The 20704-nt window shown below is 44.7% G+C and overlaps 1 protein-coding gene across 2 annotated transcripts; it reads left to right on the forward strand.

Moving 5' to 3' along the window:
- The first annotated feature begins 4942 nt into the window (after window positions 1-4942).
- LOC132389703 (zinc finger protein 239-like) lies at window positions 4943-14365 on the forward strand. 2 transcript variants are annotated; one of them, XM_059962262.1, is made up of 2 exons: window positions 4943-4960; window positions 12748-14365. In XM_059962262.1, the coding sequence occupies exon 2, from the start codon at window positions 13067-13069 to the stop codon at window positions 14018-14020; it is 954 nt and encodes a 317-aa protein (XP_059818245.1). In that variant the 5' UTR covers window positions 4943-4960; window positions 12748-13066; the 3' UTR covers window positions 14021-14365. The 2 variants fall into 2 exon arrangements, with proteins under 2 accessions (XP_059818245.1, XP_059818244.1); XM_059962261.1 differs by lacking the exon at window positions 4943-4960 and adding an exon at window positions 6996-7015.
- Window positions 14366-20704: the final 6339 nt, after the last annotated feature.

Below are 20704 nucleotides of genomic sequence, written 5' to 3' on the forward strand. Positions count from 1 at the left end.
AATAAAGGAAAGTTACCAGTGTTATGTGCATATATGTGTAAATATAACTCCCAGACTATCGAGCCTGAGGGAACAAAGCTCAGAGTCTTGAGATGGTAAAGTAGGAAAGTTCAGTAATACAGGGAATAAATGATGGGAGAGAGATATTTGTAATCCTGGGTGAAACGTAGAGAAAAGGCCGTTACTTCAAAACAACCACCGTCGAAGTTCTTATCCGCTGAATCCGTCCACAGACGAGTTATCAGCGAAAGTGACCTGTCACAGGAATACCGTCTTCCAGGGGTTACCACACAACATTCCCAGGCAAGGGTTAACACAAGATATTTCACAATCCACTCCTATGGATTATACGAAGTGACAGCCACACACATTCGTTGTGTTTCTCTCTCTCCCTCTCCCTCTCCCTCTCCCTCTCTCTCTCGACTGGCCGACTGCCTGTCTGCAGATCTCTCTCTCTCTCTCTGATGGTTCCGTCCACAGTCAGCGCTGTCAGCCTGTGACTGACGTCATAGCCCCGCCTCTACACCCTGGCGCTCTTAAAGAAACAGTCACAGTACGACCGCAGGCTCGTAACAGCCGCAACACAACTTCCCGACTTTTGAACTCACTGCTTCAACTAATAAAGACAACCATGTCATTTGCCCTCTTAACCACCCGATCAATCTGTGCAGTCTCTCTCAGGGAGCGATGAACTTGGAGTCTAAGATCCCTCTGATCATCGACAATGCTCAGGGTTTTGCATTCAACAGTGTACTGTCTCATGCATTCGACCTACCGAGCTGCCAAGATGATCATCACTAATCAAATCTCACTGAGATTTCTCAGGTCCTGATGAATTTATTGCCAAGGGGACAAGTACGGGAAGGTACAGGGACAGAGAAACACTGACTTATGGCATCACAGGCAAGTACATTCAGATAACACGCGGAACACAAATTATACGATTCTCTGTCAGTAACAGTTTATAAATATGTTTTATGTCATTAACGATATTTAAAATACATTGTGTCATGATCAATACTAAAATGTGCATTTGTGTCAATAACAGTCTTGGAAATGTTGAATTTGGTCCCTGTCTCCATTCCTCCTGTAATCCACAACCAGCTCCTGTGTTTTTGTCACAATGAGAGAGAGGTTGTTTTCTTGACACCACCGTGTCGGGGTGATGACTTCTTCTCTGTCGGCTGCCTCGTTATTATTTGGGATTCGGTCGATCAATGTTCTGTGGTCAGCAAATCTAATTAGCAGATTGGAACCCGCCACTGCAGCCCCACAGTGCACTATGTACTGATTGCAAAGCTACGAAATTGCATGTGAATAGCCTCCCCTCCCCCAACTCCACTCTTTCTGCGTCACCAGCAGACTGGGACATCTCACATCTCGCTGCCTCCGCCAGGATATTAAACTGTGAACAACTGTGGTCAGGGACTGCTCTGTGGGGTACTCCAAACGCTATCTCCTTCCAGTCTGAAAACGATCCACTCATCCAGACACACACTACCGGCAGTTTATCATCTCCAACGAAAAAGCCTAATCACCTATTCCCGATGTTCAATACTATAGCTGTTTCTGAGTTTACCACCGTCAAATGCCGGGAGGGACATAATAATCAGAAAGTCTCCAGTCGCAGCCGTGTAAATACAATGTGATCTCAGTAGGCGTGTGGCGCATGCTCAGAACGCGAAAGAGTCAGACAAACTGAGCCAAGTCACAGACTGATGAAGGGGAGGAATGATCCATTTTGATACAGAGAGGGAAGCAGAGAGTTTGATGTTGTGCCTGATGCCGGAACTGTGGCCAGTTAGAAGTCTTGTTCCTCCAACTTGTTTTGAACTGTGAAAATGCTTTATTTATACGAAGGCACCATGGACGCTAAAGTTATTTCAGTTGAAATGTTGTCCTTCACCCACTGATGTGCTTTGTAAGCTTTTAACAGTGTAGAAAAGGCAAAGGATTTGTCTATGGGACTCACAAACACAACAGCTCGTTAGTTCCGCTGTATCTGTCAGTTCACCAGCGCTTGAATGCCGCCGATCCTTGAATGTGGAGGCGGAGATGCTGGAGAAGACAGCGCCCCACTCGCGACATGGAGAGCCCGAACACGTGACCATGTCCGTGATCTGATTGGATACATCGCCATGACGTTCCGAGCACTGTGACGTCATTCACTGGCTCTCATTTTGGAAGGGATTCAGTTGGCCATCGCAGATACACTAACAGCTTCGCTCTGGGAAGCGGCCGTTCACCTGCTCCGTGTGTGTGAAGAGACTCATTCAGTTAACCCACCTTGTGATGCTCCGGTGAGTTCGCAATAAATAGAGGCCACATTTCTGTCCGGAGTGAGCAAAGAGTTTCACTCAATCATCCCAGCTGCAGCAACACCAACAACTTCTCATCAGGGAGGAAGTTCAAATCAGCTCCGTGTTAAATGTTTAACCATAACGGTGACTGAAGACTGCTGCAGGTTCATGAGGGACGGTTACTGTCAGATTCTGCAGTTCTGGCGGCTGCTCATCGCACCCAGGACTGAACCCTGGTCACTGAGCATTGGAGGAGTCGGTTCTGCTGATGTTAGCCTTAAACTAGACTGGTGTTTAATATTGTGGATCTGTGAAAGGTAAATCAGTTCTGTATCAAATCCCGCGTCTCAGGTACTTACTGTCTCCACCACACTCACACTGTGTACTAGGAAGGCCACTCGGCCCATCTGGTCCATGCCCAAGTTTCATTTCCATATCAGTATATGCCGTTCCCCTTTCACTCTCCCTGAGATTACAGGTTGCAACTAGTCACCACTCTGTGGGATAGGAGATTTCCCTTGAATTTCATAAAATCACTGAAATCTATAACATATTACCGATGCTTTGGCCCAGAATGTTGTGCCGACCATGTAATTTACTCCAGAAACAGCCTAGAATTACCCTACCGCATAGCCACCTATTTTCCTAAGCTCCATGTACCTATCTAAAAGTCTCTTAAAAGATCCTTTTGTATCCGCCTCTACCACCGTCGCTGGCAGTGCATTCCACACACACACCACTCTGCTTAAAAAAAATTAGCTCTGACATCTCATCTGTACCTACTTCCAAGCAGCTTAAATCTAAGCCCCCTCGTGTTAGCTGTTTCAGACTGGGAAAAAGCCTCTGACTATCCACACGACCAATGCCTCTCATCATCTTATACACCAGCATGAATTCCCTGCATGATTGTCTCCGGGCTGAACAAGACGATGAGCTCACTGTGGTTGTGACGTTGTTCAGGGCTCCGGACGAAGTTGGTTAAACTCCTTCTTCCCCGCTCTTTTCAACGTTTTGGGTCATTTTCACCAATTTTAAAGGACTGTGCCTCAGACAGCTGGGTTGTTGCAATTGTTACGTACCAGCAGCAATAGATCACTAATGGAGTCTGGTTTCGATGTGAAAACCACTATCTTTATTAGTATCTACTCCAAATATAAAAGATTAAACGAAGTTAACAGTGTAATGCGTATATATAGCTCCCAAACTATCAAGCTTGGGAAACAATGCTTAATGTCTCCAGATGGTAACGTGGAAAAGTTTAGTAATCCACGGAATACGTGAGTGAAAGGAGAGATTTGTAAATCCACACGATCATGTAGAGAGAAAGCAATTACGAAGAATTCCATACACATTCTACGCTGGGTAAACAAAATAACAGTCGCCGATGATCTTATCCGTCGATTAGTTCCGAAATCAACTTAGAAATATCACCAGGTGACAGTGACAGGAATATCGTTTCCAGGTGGTTACCACAGAACACTCGGACTCCAGGTAGGGGCCAACAAAAGTGATACCACAGGATACTCCAGCAAATCCACACATATGGATGATACGAAGTGACAGTCACACATCCGTTGTGCACTGCGTGCCGATGATCAACCCGATCTTCTGGGCGTGGAAGAGCTCCAACCTTAGAAGTGGCAAGCTGAAGGTCCAACAGCTTGTGCCTGTGTGTGTGTCTGTCTCTCCCCTCTCCCTCTCTCTCTCTCTCTCTCTCTCTCTCTCTCTCTCTCTCTCTCTCTCTCTCTCTCTCTCTCTCTCTCTCTCTCTCTCTCTGTCTCTGCCTCTGCCTCTGTCTCTGTCTCTGTCTCTCTCTCTCTCTCTCTCTCTCTCTCTCTCTCTCTCTCTCTCTCTCTCTCTCTGTCTCTCTCGCTACCGCAGTGTGTGACTGACGTCACAGTCCCGCCTCACTCAGGCACTTAAAGCGACATTCACAGTGAACGAATCTGCGGTCTCGCAACACAATGCTCCACTAAATTCTGACAGCAGACTAGCGAGTGAAACTTCGAGTCAGAAACCAAAGAGTTGCCAGCCTGAGTCAGGGCTTTGGGGCTCCAGAGAGAGATGGGGTCTAGAGTTTAAGAGGAGGAGTCAAACCAGCAGGATGTGGCTACAAAAGAAAGATCAGAAACATTTGGAAACTGGTTGACCGAAAAAAAATGTGGTTAATTTCTGCAAAACTCTGGTGGAAATCAACAGATCCGGAAGCAAATGTGGAGAGGAATAAATGGACAACGTTTAGGCCGAGCCCCTTCTGCACGCTTAGGCTGTGCACTCCGCTGCTTAGTTGATGCTTGAACTACAGAGTTCCTCCAGCATTGTGTGTGTGTGTGTGTGTGTGCGTCGCTGCATTCCCAGCAACGGCAGAATCTCCTGTGTTTTATAACTGCATTTTACTTTGGCATTTGATACACGTTGATATTGAGTATATTGTTTATGGGAGCCGCTTTCTGCGTTAAAACAGCTGCAAATGAGGTATGTATATTGAAACAGTGCCTGCAGAAATCTTTAATGGCAGTGTGATTACCCATAAGGCAGTGCATTTAAAATTTCGCTTACTCTGAAGCACCGAACAAATGCGCAAGCGTCAGGGTTGATGACGTCCCCAAGTATCACGCATGCGCACAGTGCACAGAAGGCCTTGCAAATACCGGGTGCAGGTAAGAGCGATTCTCTACGTTTTAATCTTAAACAGCGACTGAGGGACGATTCCTGTGAAATCCGGACACCGTTACCCGCAATCCCGGGACTGTCCTGCTCTCTTCCCTCTCTCTCAGCCCCGGGGAGCTTCCGACTGATGAGGAATGGGAACCGATGGATCTCTCAGACAGAGCTGAGCTCCAGCTATCTAAATGCAAGGATTAGGAACTCGGAGAAAGGGAACAATATCTTTTACATCAGCAGTTGAGAAAATCACCTTTGTTCTACCCCCAATCACTAACAAGAGAACATCTGCAGATGCTGGAAATCCAAGCAACACAAATTGCTGGATGAACTCAGCTTTAGTACACTTTTCCATAGATGCTGCCCGGCCTGCCGAGTTCCTCCAGCTTTTTGTGTGTGTTCTTGTTCTGGACTTTTCTACCGGTGAGGACATGTTTTGTCCCATTCTCTCTGGGTACATAATGATATCAAACATCTTTGTCCTGGGCAACAAGTAACTTTCACATCACAAATGTGCCAGACTCCAGTGAGACAGACTACTGCCCTTCACTTCATATTCATTGGCATTGCCATCACTGTCAGTCACTTGGGGGAGACTTCAGGGGGAATATTAATGTAGAATACAGAAACTGGTGAAACCTGTGTGCATTGTGGTGATGCTAAAGTTGCTGGAGAATTTGCAAGTGGGAAGAAGTGGAGTGATATTTGGAAATCTGACTTTTTAAACATAATTTAGCAAGCAAACCACATTACGACAGTATGCGAAAGCTTTGGTGAGAAAATCCTTCATTACCAGTTCCAGGCCTGCTACATAGGTTGTGTGAGAGTGCAGATGAACTGGATTGAACCCGGAGTAGATCAATGTTCCTATCGACAGTGATTTGCTAGCTGTTAAGATGAATACCTCTCTATATAAAATTCACTGTGCACATGTTGTCACTGGCTACAAAATGCACAGTACAAGATTTATGTGCACACTGGTTATTACAAATTAGATGACATATTAGAGGGAAGGAGGGGAGACATCCAGTCTCTCTGATACCCTCACCAACAAGATGTGCATCCAGCTGCAGCTTGTAACCCTGCACTTTAAGGTGTTGGAACTTGAAGTAGATTAATTCCACATCATCCAGGAGTTGGAGGGGGTGATAGATATGACATGAAGTGAGGTGAGTTTCACCCAAGGTGCAGGACACAGGAAACTGTGAGAATCAGGAAGGGGAATGAGGTTAAATGGCCATCATTGAGTAATCTTGTGGCCATCCCCCACAACAACAGGTAGACCACTTTAGAATGTGTTGTGGGGGGAATTACCTGGCAGAGGAAAATCAAAGGGGTGAAAGGGGATTCGTTAGTTAGGGGGACACTACAAAAGGCGACTAATATCTTAGGCTTGCTAGATGTAGCGTGGTGTGGGGGGAGGGGTGATATGGTTAAAATAAGTTGTAGGGGGAATGAGAGCCAGAATGACAGAACAGATAGTGGAGAGGGTGAATCAAATTGAATTGACTTCATTACACAAATACTTCATAAACATGAGGGGGAGAAAACTTTATATTACATCTCCTTCTAAATGTGCAATATGGAATTTATAGTAGATAGTTTGTACATAGGACAGTCAATATAACATAGAAATGCTATTGTATCAGCATGAATTAATCAGTCTGATGGCCTGGTGGAAGATGATGTCCCGGGGCCTGTTTCTCCTTTTGCTGTGATACCGTTTCCTGGATGGTAGCAGCACGAACAGTTTGTGGTTGTGGTGAATTTGGTTCCCAATATCCTTTGGGCCCTTTTTACGCATGTGTCTGTGTAAATGTACTAAATGGTGGAAAGTTCACAACTATGGATGCGCTGGGCTGTCCACACCACTCTCTGCAGGTTCCTGAGATTAAGGGAAGTACAGTTCCCATACCAGGCAGTGATGCAGCCAGTCAGGATGCTCTCAATTGTTTCCCTGTAGAAAGTTCCTAGGATTTCGCCCCATCCTGAACTTCTTCAGCCATCTGAGGTGAAAGAGGTGCTGCTGTGCTCTTTTCACAACACAGCCGGTATGTACAGACAATCTGAGATGCCTGCTGACGTTTATGCTGAGGAACTTAAAGCTGTTCACCCTCTCAACCCCAGATCCATTGATGTCAGTATCAACCGCAGATCCAATGATGTCAGTAGGGATTAGACTGTCTCCATTCCTCCTGTCATCCATCATCAGCTCCTTTGCTTTTGTGTGACAACGAGGGAGAGTTTGTTTTCTTGACACCAGTCAGTTGTTCTTCAGACCTCAGACAGAGTCAGCAATCAAATGGTTGAGCATGGTGCGATGAATGTGCTGAGCTGTGTATATCACAATACAAGAAGCCTCGTAGGAAAGCCTGATGATCTCAGGACAGGGAATTATGATATTGTAGCCATTATTGGGACTTGTTTACACCCAACAGTCTGAGGGATTTAGAGGAACAAATTTGTAGAGAGATCACAGACCATGCCAAGAAACAAAGGATAATTCAGTTAGTGATTTTAACTTTCCATATATTGACTGGGACTTCCATACTGTAAAAGGACTAGATGGAGTAAAGTTTGTCAAATGTTCCCTTAATCAGTACGTAGAATTCCCGACGTAGAAGTGTGCAATAAGCTGTTAGGAAATGATCCAGGGCTGCTGACAAAATTTAGTAAACATAATACCATGAGTTTCAAAGTAATTATGGAAAGAGAGAGGTCTGGATCACGGGTTGAGATTCTAAATTGGAGAAAGGTCAATTTTGATGGTATCAGAAGGGATCTGACAAGTGTGGTTTGGGACAGTCTGTTTCCTGGCAACGAAGTACTTGTAAGTGGGACTTGTTCAGAAGTGAAATTTTGACAGTGTAGAGTTTGTATGTGCCTGCCAAAGTAAAAGTTGAAAGGTAACTGGTCAAGGGAACCTTGATTTTCAAGAGAAATTGAAGCCCCGGATATTTTGTTCCTCTAAATGCCTCAGACTGTTGGGTGCTACGGAGATCCATTAATGACTACAATATCAGGATTCCATGCACTGAGCTCATCTGACTTATTTTTACTCATCTTCTGTTAGGTTCTAAAAGCTTCCGAATAGTTTTTGCTCTTTTGTTTGCCCTCTCTTTGACTTTTATGTTGGCTTTGGCTTCTCATTTTTGCCACTGCTGTGTCCTCCTGCCTTTCCAATGTTTCCACTTTGGGATATATTGATCACTCAGCTCCCGAATTGCTCCCAGAAACTCCAGCCATTGCTGCTCCGTTGTCACTCCTATCTTTCCCTTCCAAACAAGTTTGGCCAGCTTCTCTGTCACAGAAACATGGGGAAGCTAAGCAAAGAAACAGGCTATTTGGCCTGTCTAGTCAATGCCAAAAGAACATTTAAGCTGTCTAGTGCAACGACCTGCACTGGGACCATCGCCCTTCATACCCCTACCATACAGGTACCTATCAAACTTCTCTGAATTGTGAAATTGAGTTCATATTCATCACTTGTGCTGACATCATATTCCACACTCTCATGACCCATTTCAGTAAAGAGCTTTCCCACATGTTCCCATTAAATTTTCACCTTCTCCACTTACCCATGACCTCTAGTTGCAATTGCTTTCATTTGCCCTATCTATACTCTCAAGATATTCTGTACTTCTAGCAAGTCGTCAATTCAATGTATAATTTCTTTGTGTATGCTTGAAGCCTTTTTTAGTTGCATATGATGATGAGGGGCATTGATCGTGTGGATAACCAGAGGTTTTCTTTTTCCAAGTTTGAAATGGTTAACACGAGGGGGCATAGTTTTAAGGTGCTTGGAAATAGATACCGAGGCAATGTCAGGGGTAAGGTTTTTTTTACACAGATAGTGGTGGGTGCGTGGAATGTATGCCAGCAGCGTTTGTCAAGGCAGATACAATAGGGTCTTTTAAAAGCCTCTTGGATAGGTACATGGAGCATAGAAAAATAGAGGGCTGTGTGCTGGGGAAGTTCTAGGCATTTTCTAGAGTAGGTCACAAGGTCGGCACAGGACTGTGGGCCAAAGAGCCTGTAATGTGCTGTAGGTATCTCTGTTCTATGTTAAGGAGGTTTGTTTATTCGCTGATCCTCTAGTACCAGCCCAGCCACTAAGGATGACTAAATTATCTCTGCTAGGGCCCCTACAATATCTGGGCTTGTCTCCCACAGGGTCTGAGGGAGCTCCTTGCCATACCCTAGAGATTTATCCACCCTAATCTGCCTCAGGATGGGAAACACCTCATCTACTTTAGTCAGTACAGGGTCCATGATGTTAATGATGCTTTTCCACACTTCCATAGACTTTGTATCCCGTTTGCTGAGTAAACAGAGATGAGAGAAAATGAGGATCTCCCCATCTGCTTTGTTTCCACACATGGATTGCCACGCTGGTCTTCCAGAGGACCAACTTTCTCCCTTGCAATACTTTTGCTCTTAATCTATCTCTGGAATCCCTGAGGATTATCCTTCATCTTTTCTGTGAGGGCATCCTCATGTCTTCTGTAAGCCATCCTGATTTATTTCTTATGTGTTCTCTTGCATTTCTTATACTCGATAAGAAACTGCCTGTCTATCCCTGTTATGCAACTCCATTTTGTCCTTCACCAGGGTCTCAATATCTCTTGCAAACCAAAGTTCCCTACATTTTCTATCTTTGCCTTTTGTTCTGATGAGATACCTGGTTTGTACTTTCAAAATTTTGCTTTGAAGGCCTCCCATTTACCAAGCACACCTTTGCCATAAAGCAGCCTGTCCCAGTCCACTGTTGCCAGATCCTAGTGTCATAATTCCAGGTGTTGATCCATGTCCTGAACACATCCGCCTTTCCTACGCTGCTCCTTGTATTGAAATATCCAGGGCTCAGCATATTCACTGCACCATGCTCAACTTTTTCATTCCTGACTTTGAGGTCTGAACAACATCTGTCTCCACAACCTCTGCACTATCTGTTCTGTTATTCAGGCTCCCGTTCCCCCTGCAACTTTAGTTTAACCCCCCCCCCCCCCCCAACCACTCCAACCTCCCAGCTTTGAGCTCTATCACCCCTTTGTCTTTCCTCTCCCAGATCAATAAAAAGGAGGTGCATACCAGGTACAGGCAGATAGGAACAAACGGGGTCCTTATGAAATACAGGAAATTCAAGTGAACACTCATGAAAGAAATAAAGGCATGAGGTTGCCCCAGCAGACAAGGTGAAGGAGAATCCTCAGGGATTCTGCAGATATGTTAAGAGCAAAAAAGATTGCAAGGGAAAAAAATAATCCTCTGGAAGATCCGAATGGTAATCCATATGAGGAGACAAAATAGATGTGGGAGATTTTTTTCCGCATCCGTATTCACTCAGGAGATGGACACAGAGTCTGTAGAAGTGAGGCAAGGCAGCATCAACTTCATGGACCCTGGACAGATTACAGAGGTGGAGGGGTTTGCTGTCTTCAGGCAAATTAGCATGGATCAATCCCCAGGGCCTGACAAGTTGTTCCCTGGGACCCTGCATAAGACAAGTGCAGAAATTATCGGGGCCTAAGCACAGATATTTAACTCATCCTTGGTGACAGGTGAGGTACTGGAGGATTGGAGGACAGACAATGTTGTTCCAATGCTCAACAAAGGCTCTAAAAATAATTAAGAATTTGTACGTTGGTGAGCTTGATATCAGTAGGGGCAAAGTTATTGCACGTTATGTTCAGGAACTGGAGATGTAAGTATTTGAATAGATGTGGACTGATTAAAGATAGACAGCATGGCTTTCTGCATGGTAGGTCATGTCTAAGCAATCTTATTGAGTCTCTCGGGGAAATTATAAGGAAAGTGGATGAAGGCAAGGCAGTGGATGTTGTCTGCATGGATGTTAGCAAGGCACTTGACAAAGTCTCATATGGGAGGTTGGTCAAGAAGGTTCAGTCACTCAGCATTCAAGAGGAGACAGTAAATTGGATGAGACACTGTCTTTGGGAGAAGCCAGAGTGTGGTAGCAGGTGGTTGCCTCTCTGACCGGAGGCCTGTGGCTCGTGGTTGTCTCAGGGATCAGTGGTGGATCTGTTGTTGTTTGTCATCTATATCAGTAATGTGGATGATAACATGGTCAGCTGGATCATCAGATTTGGGGACGACACCAAGACTGGGGTGTAATGAACCACGAGGAGGACTGTCATGTATATCAGTAATGTGGATGATAACATGGTCAGCTGGATCATCAGATTTGGGGACGACACCAAGACTGGGGTGTAATGAACCACGAGGAGGACTGTCATGTATATCAGTAATGTGGATGATAACATGGTCAGCTGGATCATCAGATTTGGGGACGACACCAAGACTGGGGTGTAATGAACCACGAGGAGGATTGTCATGTATATCAGTAATGTGGATGATAACATGGTCAGCTGGATCATCAGATTTGGGGACGACACCAAGACTGGGGTGTAATGAACCGCGAGGAGGACTGTCATGTATATCAGTAATGTTGATGATAACATGGTCAGCTGGATCATCAGATTTGGGGACGACACCAAGATTGGGGTGTAATGAACCGCGAGGAGGACTGTCATGGCTTGCAGTGCAATCTTGATCAGCTGGAAAAATGGGTTAAGAAATGCAAAATGGAGTTTAATAGAGACAAGTGTGGGGTGTTGCATTTTGGTAGGAACTAGGTTTTACACAGTGACTGGTTGGGCACTGAGGAGTGTTGCAGAGGAAAGGGATCGAGGAATACATGTCTATATTTCAGAGAATGTGGTGTCACAGTTCAATAGGGACGGAAAGAAGGATTTTGGCACATTGGCCTTCATAAACCAAAGTACTGAGTACAGGAGATGGATGTTATCTTGACTTTGTACAAGACAATGGTGAGGCCTAATTTGGAATATTGAGTGCAGTTTTAGTCACCAACCTACAGGAAAGTTGTAAAGACTTTGGAGGATTTCAAAGAAAATTCACAAAGATGTTGCCAGGTCTGGAGGACTTGGGTTGTAAAGAAAGATTGAACAGGTCAGGACTTTATTCCTTGGAATGCAGAAGATTGAGGGGAGATTTGATGGAGGCATATGACAGTTACGAGGGTTATAGATAGGGTAAATGGAAGCTGGCTTTTACCACTGAGATGGATTGGGACTACATTGGTTAAGGGTGAAAGGTGAAACATTCAAGAATAAAATTCTTCACACAGACAGTCATCTGGGTGTGGGATGAGCAGCCAGCACAAGTGGTGCTTGTGAGCTCAATTCTGCCGGGTGAGTTTCCAAAGAGATCACCAGCTCGTAACCCAGCACGGATGGAAAGCGTGCAGGGGAGCCGGATGGATTCGAACTCAGGACCTTTCGTCCTGAAATCCTGATGCCACTACGCCACCGTCCAGGTCAAGAGATACTTACATGGCATTGAAACTGTGGGAGATTAAATTAACATTACATAAAGAAACCCCCGGCTGCACGTCAAGAAAGACTATTTGTGTGAGGGTGTTTCAGTTACTGTGGGGCCAGGCACCCATGCAGCTCAGTGGGAACAGGGAATAATACCAATGGAGAGAATCAAACTGAGCCAGGTCACAGATTGGAGATGGCAGAAATGCCCCATTCTTATAGAGACAGGAGGAGCTTCAGAGTGTTCAATGCTCATTCCAGATACCAGCACTCTGCCCAGTCAGGAGATGATTTCTCCATCCAACTTGGATTGAACCTCAATGTAACAGTGTGATATCAGATCACACCTTGACAACTCAAGGGATCTCATCTGAAATGTTGTCCTTCAACCACTGATGGATTTTTAACTCTTTTTACAGGTTGAAAACGACAAGGAATTTGTCTATGGGAATTCAAACACAACACACCAGTTGTGCTGTCTCTGTCTAAATATTTAAGGAACAAGGAATTCAATCAACCATTTTTCCTGTTCAGACTGTGGGGAGGGATTCACTTGGTCATCTGACCAACTAGCCAACCCGTCATTTTAAAAAAGGGGAAAGGCTGTTCACCTGCTCAGACAGTGGGAATGGATTGACTCAGTCATCTCAACTGAAGGTACTTCAGAAGGTTCACATTGGGCAGAGGCTGGTCATCTGCTGACGTTGTGGGGAAGGATTCACTCGGTCATCTGGTCTAATGGCTCACCAGCGAGTTCACACCAGGGAGCGGCCGTTCATGTGCTCAGACTGTGGGAAGGGATTCACATTGTCATCTCACCTAATGAGACACCAGACAGTTCATACTGGGGAGCGACCGTTCACCTGCCCAGAATGTGGGAAAGGATTCACACAGTCATCTGAACTACTGGCACACCAGTCAGTTCACACTGGGGAGAGGCCGTTTAACTGCTCCGAATGTGGGAAGGGATTCACTCGGTCATCTCACCTACTGGCACACCAGCGAGTTCACACTGGAGAGAAGCCATTCACCTGCGCAGACTGTGGGAAGGGATTCTCTTGGTCATCTGATCTCCAAAAACACCAGCGAGTTCACAGTGGGGAGAGGCTGTTCACCTGCTCAGACTGTGGGAAGGGATTCACTCAGTTATCCAACCTACAGAGTCACCAACGAGTTCACACTGGGGAGAGGCCATTCATCTGCTCAGACTGTGGGAAGGGATTCAGTCAGTCAGCCACCCTACAGAGACACCAGCGAGTTCACAATGGGGAGAGGCCATTCACATGCTCAGTCTGTGGGAAGGGATTCACTCAGTCATCTGATATGTTGGCACACCAGCGATTTCACACTGGGGAGAGGCCATTCATTTGCTCAAACTGTGGGAAGGGATTCGCTCAGTTATCCACCCTACAGAGACACCAGTCAGTTCACACTGGGGAGAGGCCGTTCACCTGCGCATACTGTGGAAAGGGATTCACACGGTCATCCACCCTATTGGCACACCGGTCAGTACACACTGGGGAGTGGCCATTCATCTGCTCAGAATGTGGGAAAGGATTCACTCAGTCATCCAAACTACTGGCACATCGGTCAGTTCACACAGGGGAGAGGCCGTTCACCTGTGGTGAATGTGGGAAGGGATTCACTCAGTTATCTCATCTACAGAGACACCAGCGAGTTCACACTGGGTAGAGGCCATTCACCTGCTCAGACTTTGGGAAGAGATTCTCTCAGTTATCTCCACCAAATGTGCGTCATTGACTTCACACTGGGGAGTGGTCATTCACCTGCTGTGAATGTGGGGAAGGATTCACTCAGTAATCAAACCTTTTGACACACTACTGGGTTAACACTGGGGAGAAAGTTTCAATAAGCTGAATGCTGGATATTTGTCCATCACCGTTGCTGAATGCAATGTCAAGAGTGACTGTAAGGGCTGAACTCTGCAATTATTGCTGCTGCTCACCACACCCAGTTCTGCACCCTGGTCACTGGGCATGGGAGGAGTTCCTCCTGCTGCATATTCACCTTTAATGGGACTGGAATTTAATTCTCTGAATCTGTGACAAATAAATCAGTTCTATTTTAAACTCTGTCTTTGGAACTTAGTGAATTTATAACACACCAAGTGTACAATAGAGATCAACTCAGGCCAGCTGGACACTACCAGTGATTCTGTTCCAGGACAGTCCTTTTAATTCCTCCCCTGTTGCTCATCTCTCACTCTCCCTGTGGTGATGGGTTCCAAACAGTCACCGCTCTGGGTGAAGAGGTTTCCCTTGAATTTTCTGCAGACTGAAGAAGTCGAGCTGACTGCAGTTCTGTCTGAGATGTTCTTTGCCCCTCAAATCTCTGGACGAGGAGGAATGACATTGGTAGTTAACCTCCTCAATCATGACTCATTTCAACATTATGGGTAATTTTCCCTGCTTCTAAAGGGTTGTTGAAAGCACCACTGTCCTCTAAAGACTGAAAGCAGAATGGAAAACCATTTGTTGGATGTTCAATGAAGCAGGGTCAGAAACCCGAGGGGGGTCTGCACAGGGCAGAGTTTGGGGCTCTGGACGATGGTTCGGGTAAGAACGTATGATGAGGAGAAGGGAATCAGCAGTGGGGCATGGCAACGAATGACAGAGTAGCAACATTTGGAAGCAGATTGACAAAATCTTTTGTTTGTCTGACTGATGACACAAACAATGCCTGTGGTGAGGTGCTCCACTGGTCGAGGAACATGTGTGTGTTGGGAATGGTTTTATCTATCGAGGGATTTGTTCCTGTAATATTATTAATGTCCTTCTAGGTTCCTCCAGCATTTTATGTACGTGTTGCTTGGATTTCCAGCATTTCTCAGATTTTCTCCTGTTTTTGATAAGAGCAAAAGCCGGGTCATATAATATAGCAAGAAAATAGTGGGAAATTAGAGGATTGGAAAGCTTTGACATAACCAACAGGAGACAACTAAAAAAAAACACACACACACAGGAGAGACAAGATGAAAAAGTAAGCTGAGTGAGCCAGTAATATCAAGTTTCAGAAGTTGTTCACATACATAAAGAGTAAAGGAGAGGCAAGAGTTGATATTGTATCGCTGGAAGATGATGCTGGTGAGATAGTAATAGAGCAAAGAAATCGCGGCCGAATGTAATAATTATTTTGTGTCATTCTTCACTGTGTAAGACACACGCAGTATAAGACCATAAGACATAGGAGCAGAATTAGGCCATTCAGCCCCATCGAGTCTGCTCCACCGTTCTATAATGGCTGATCCCAGTTCTCACCCAACCCCATGCACCTGCCTCCTCGGCATATCCTGTAATGCCCTGACTGATCCGTAAACTATTAGCTTCTGCCTAAAATGTACGCGCAGACTTGTCCCCCACCGCCGTCTGTGTCAGAGAATGCCATAGATTCACTGCTCTCTGGCTAAATAAAATCCTCCTTAACTATCCTGAAAGGTTGCTCCTCAGTTTGGAGGCTGTGCCCTCTGTCATGGCTACCCCTACCATGCGGAAAGTCCTCTCCTCATCCACACTAACTGGACCTTCCCACATTCGGTAGGATTCAGTGAGATTTTACATCCCCCCCCCCAACATTTATTAAACATAAGTCAGTGCAGGAGTACAGGCCCAAAGAAGGAAACGCTTCTCATATCTTAACCCCTTTATTACCGGAATCATCTTCTTGAACACCCTCTGGACTCTCTGCAATGACAACACACCTTTTCTGAGATATGCATCCCAAATACTCTCAGTGCGGCCTAAGTAACGTCTTATAAAATATCAGCATTGTTTCCTTGCTTATAGATTCTACTTCACTTTAAATAAATGCCCACAATCATTTGGCTTCTTTATCATAGGCTCAACCTGTAAATTAACCTTCTGGGAATCTTGCCCAAGGATTCACATTTTCTGCTGTACTTCTGTTGTTTGAACCTTCTCCCCAATCAGATAATAGTTCACTATTGTTACTTTTGCCAAAGTGCTTTATCGTACATTTCCCAGTATTGTATTCCATTTGCCTTTTTTTTTATCCCGTTCTTGAAATTTGTCTGTGTCCTGCTGCAATTGCATTGTTTCCTCAGCACTCCACCTACCTTCGTATCATCCACAAACCTTGCCACAAAGCCATCAGTTCCATTATCCAACTCATTGACAAACAATGTGAAAAGTAGTGGACCAAATACTGACCCCTGTAGACCACCAGTCACTGCCAGACAACCAGAATGAGCCCCTTTTATTCCCACTCGCTGCCTCTTGGCTGTCAGCCATTCCTCTATCCATGCCAGTATTACTTCTGACATTTATCCTGTCGAGCAGTTTCATGTGTGACACCTTATCAGAAGCTTTCTGAAAGTCCAAGTAAATGATATCCACTGCCTCTCGTTTGTCCATCCTGCTTATGACTTCCTCAAAGAACTCTAACAGATTTATCAGGCAAGATTTCCCTGTACAGAACCTATGCTGGCTTTGATTTATTTTTAGTCTCCAAAACCTCATCTGTTATATTAAACTCAAATGCTTCCCCAGGCACTGAGGTTAGGCTAACTGGACTATAATTTGTTTTGTTTTTAGTTGCCCGTTGATGAATTTTACAAGAAACCCAATTATCTAACTTCCTACTCACTTTTGCTAACTTATACACACTTTCCTTGGCTTTTATACAGTCCTTAAATTCCTTTGTCAGCCGCGGTAGTCCAGCCCCACTGTTTGAGAACTACTTCTGCCGGACATATCTATCCTGTACGTTATGGACTATTCTCAGAGATGTCAGCCACCTGGGGAATCACCTCTCTCATGCCTCTGTAATTCCCTTTATTCCATTCCCATACTCCGCATGTGACCTATGCTTCTCCCTCACAAGTTGCAGTGGGAATTCAATCAAATTATGATCACTGCCTTCTAATGGTTCCTTTACATTATCCTCCCTAATAAGATCTGGGTTAATACACAACACCAAAACTAAGATAGCAGTTCCCTGAGTAGGCTCAACCATCAGCTGCTCTAAAAAGCCATTTCGTAAGCATTCCCTCTCTTGTGATCGGACACAAAAGCCTGAAGGTAGATAAGACTGCTGGACCAGAAGGTGTGCACCCCAGGGTTCAGAAAGAGGTAGATGAAGAGACAGTGAAGGCATTAGAGTCATAGAACATTACAACACAGGCAAACCCCTTTCGGCCAATCTAGTCCATGCCAAAACATTAATCAGCTGAGTTCCAACAAGTTCCACCTGGACCATAGCCCTCCATATCCCTCTCATCCATGGACGTAAGCAAACTTCTCTTGAAGATGGAAATCGTCCCTGCCACTTGCTCTGGCAGCTCGGTGCACACTCTCCCCGCCTCTGAATGAAGAAGTTTCCCCTTGGTTTTCTCTTCAAGTGATGAGTAATGATCTATCACAAATCACTAGATGTTGGAACGGTTCTGGCGGACTAGAAAGTTGCAAATGTCACACCACTCTTTAAGAAGAGAGAGAGGCAGAAGAAAGGACAACAAAGGTTTTGCCTCCTGAAAACCTTTAGGTGTATCTGATGAATTTTGGACTACTGATCATGAAAATCACCATGAAATTTCCCTGTGATGCACCATTTTTTGAAATTACTCGTATTATTTCAATTCATAATTCAGGTCAATTAAAATGTTGCCTGCAATGTGAGCTGGAAAGTTTCCTATCTTGTTCAGGCATGCTTGGGCATGCGTACGCGGCGCGGCTGCTGCATGGCAGGACAGGTTTTAATAATAATTATTGGGTTCAGGACTGTAAGGATGGAATTTGATATCACCAGGCACAAAAAAATTATATGAAGGATTTTAATATTTAAGACGGATGCTTCCCAGAATAAGCATTTTTATTGGTACACAAATCAAACAGGTCATCAATGACAGGCAATTAAAGAATTTCTAGTGGGACTGGAGAAAATGACATGGAAGTTCAAGGAAGTTTTGAAAATTTTCTCGGCATCAACAGAGCACCAAGCTTTATGCAGCTGGTTGAAACCATGCTTATAGCATATAAAACCATGAAATGCAACATGTTACTAAAGATTCATTTTCTGCATTCACATTTGGACTTCCTCCCTGCAAATCTTGGTGCTGTTAGTGACGAGCATGGTGAAAGGTTTCACCAGGACATTGCGGTCATGGAGAAAAGATACCAGGGTAACTGAATCCAGCAATGCTGCAAATTAGTGTTGGACAATTAAGCGAGAAGCCTCAGACTCTGAGTATGAATGCAAATCATTAACAAAATATTTTTAACTTGGTTGCACCATTGCAAAGCATCAGCACCATTATGCAATTAAAAACAATATGTTCAATAAAAGTTAATTTGTCATTTTTTCCAAATTCCTGCGTGATACAAGTAGTCTTAAATTATACTTGTGTTAATCTTCAAGCAGATTATCATAAACAAAAAAAATTCTGAGGAAGCAACACCTTTGAAAAAAAAATAGTTGTCCGGTGAAATTATAGGACAGTTAGTCTGATCTCAGTGGTCAGGAATATGTTCGGGTGTATTAAGGGTGAGTGTTTTGGGTACTGTAATTGGGGAGGTATGATGAAGTAGGACAGAGTCAGCAGAATTCCTTTGCAGGGAATCGTGTGTGACAAATCACTTGCAATATTTTGAGGAAATAACAGGCAAGATAGATAAATTATCATAGATAATTTAAGATAAGATAATTTGTAGATAAGATAAGATAGATAGATAAGTTGTTTGCTTGGATTTTCAGATGAGCTTTAACAAGGTACCCCATGCAAGGCCGATTGAGAAAGTAAGGAGGCAATGGATCCAAGAGGACATTGCTTTGTGGGTCCAGAACTGGCTTGCCACAGAGGACAAAGAATAGTTGTAGTCGGGTCCTATTTTGCATGGAGGTCGGTGACTAGTGGACTAGTGGATGACTCCCATCCGCTCCATAAGGTACTGGTTAGGCACAGAAGTACATTCAGCCAGAGACTCATTCCACCGAGATGCAATACTGAGCGTCATAGGAAGTCATTCCTGCCTGTGGCCATCGAACTTTACAACTCCTCCCTCGGAGTGGCCGACACCCTGAGCCAATAGGCTGGTCTTGGACTTATTTCCACTTGGAATAATTTACTTATTATTATTTAATTATGGTTTTATATTGCTATATTTCTAACCTATTCTTGGTTGGTGTGACTGTAACAAAACCCAATTTCCCTCGGGATCAATAAAGTATATTTGGCTGTATGTCTGCTGTGCCTCAGGGATCTGTTCTGGGACCTCTACTCTTCATGATTTTTATAAATGACCTGGATGAGGAAGTGGAGGGATGGGACAGTAAGTTTGCTGATGACAAAAAGGTTGGGGGTGTTGTTGATAATGTGGAGGGCTGTCAGGGGTTACAGCAGGACATTGACAAGATGCAAAACTGGACTGAGAAGTGGCAAATGGAGTTCAACACTGATAAGTGTGAGGTGATTCATTTTGTTAGGTCAAATGCGATGGCAGATTATAGTATTAATGGTAAGACTCTTGGCAGTGTATTGGATCCACGGGATCTTGGGTCCGTGTCCATAGGACACTCAATGCTGTTATGCAGGTTGACTGTGTGGTTAAAAAGGCATAAGGTGCATTGGCTTTCATCAACCGTGCGATTGAGTTTAAGAGCCGAGAGCTAATGTTGCAGCTATATAGGACCCTGGTCAGAGTCCACTTGGAGTACTGTGCTCATTTCCGGTCGCCTCAATACAGGAAAGATGTGGAAACCATTGAAACTGTGCAGAGGAGATTTACAAGGATGTTGCCTGGATTGGGGAACGTCCCTTATGGGAATAGGGTGAGTGAATTCGGCCTTTTCTCTTTGGAGCGATGGAGGACGAGAGGTGACCTAATAGAGGTGCATAAGGTGATGAGAGGAATTGATCGTGTGGATAGTCAGAGGCTTTTTCCCAGGGATGAAATGGCTAACATGAGAGGGAAAGTTGTTTTTACACAGAGAGTGGTGAGTGTGTGGAATGGGCTGCCGGGGGCGGTGTTGGAGGCGGAACCGATAGGGTGTTTTAAGAGAATAGTGGACAGGTACATGGAGCTTAGAAATCTAGAGGGCTATGGGTAACCCTAGGTAATTTCTAAGTTAAGGACATGTTCGGCACAGCATTGTGGGCTGAAGTGCCTGAATTGTGCTGCCCGGTTTCTATGAAAATGCATTTTGTGTCAATAACTGATTTGGAAATGTTGTATTTGGTCTCTGAGCCAAATAGTGTACACAGTTTGTGAACAACTGGGTTCCAAGCATTGCTCCCTACAACACCCACTGGGACATCTTACAGGCCCAGGAAGGGTCTTTCAACAGACCGACTACCGGAACAGACGAAGGCCACTCGGCCCCTCCAAACCGTCCTGTCATTCA

This window comes from Hypanus sabinus, unplaced genomic scaffold (assembly GCF_030144855.1).
Source record: "Hypanus sabinus isolate sHypSab1 unplaced genomic scaffold, sHypSab1.hap1 scaffold_634, whole genome shotgun sequence".
NCBI lineage: Eukaryota > Metazoa > Chordata > Chondrichthyes > Myliobatiformes > Dasyatidae > Hypanus > Hypanus sabinus.

Coding starts and splice junctions, on each gene's coding strand:
- LOC132389703 (XM_059962262.1), top strand. CDS start 13,067: ATGGCTCACCAGCGAGTTCACACCAGGGAGCGGCCGTTCATGTGCTCA.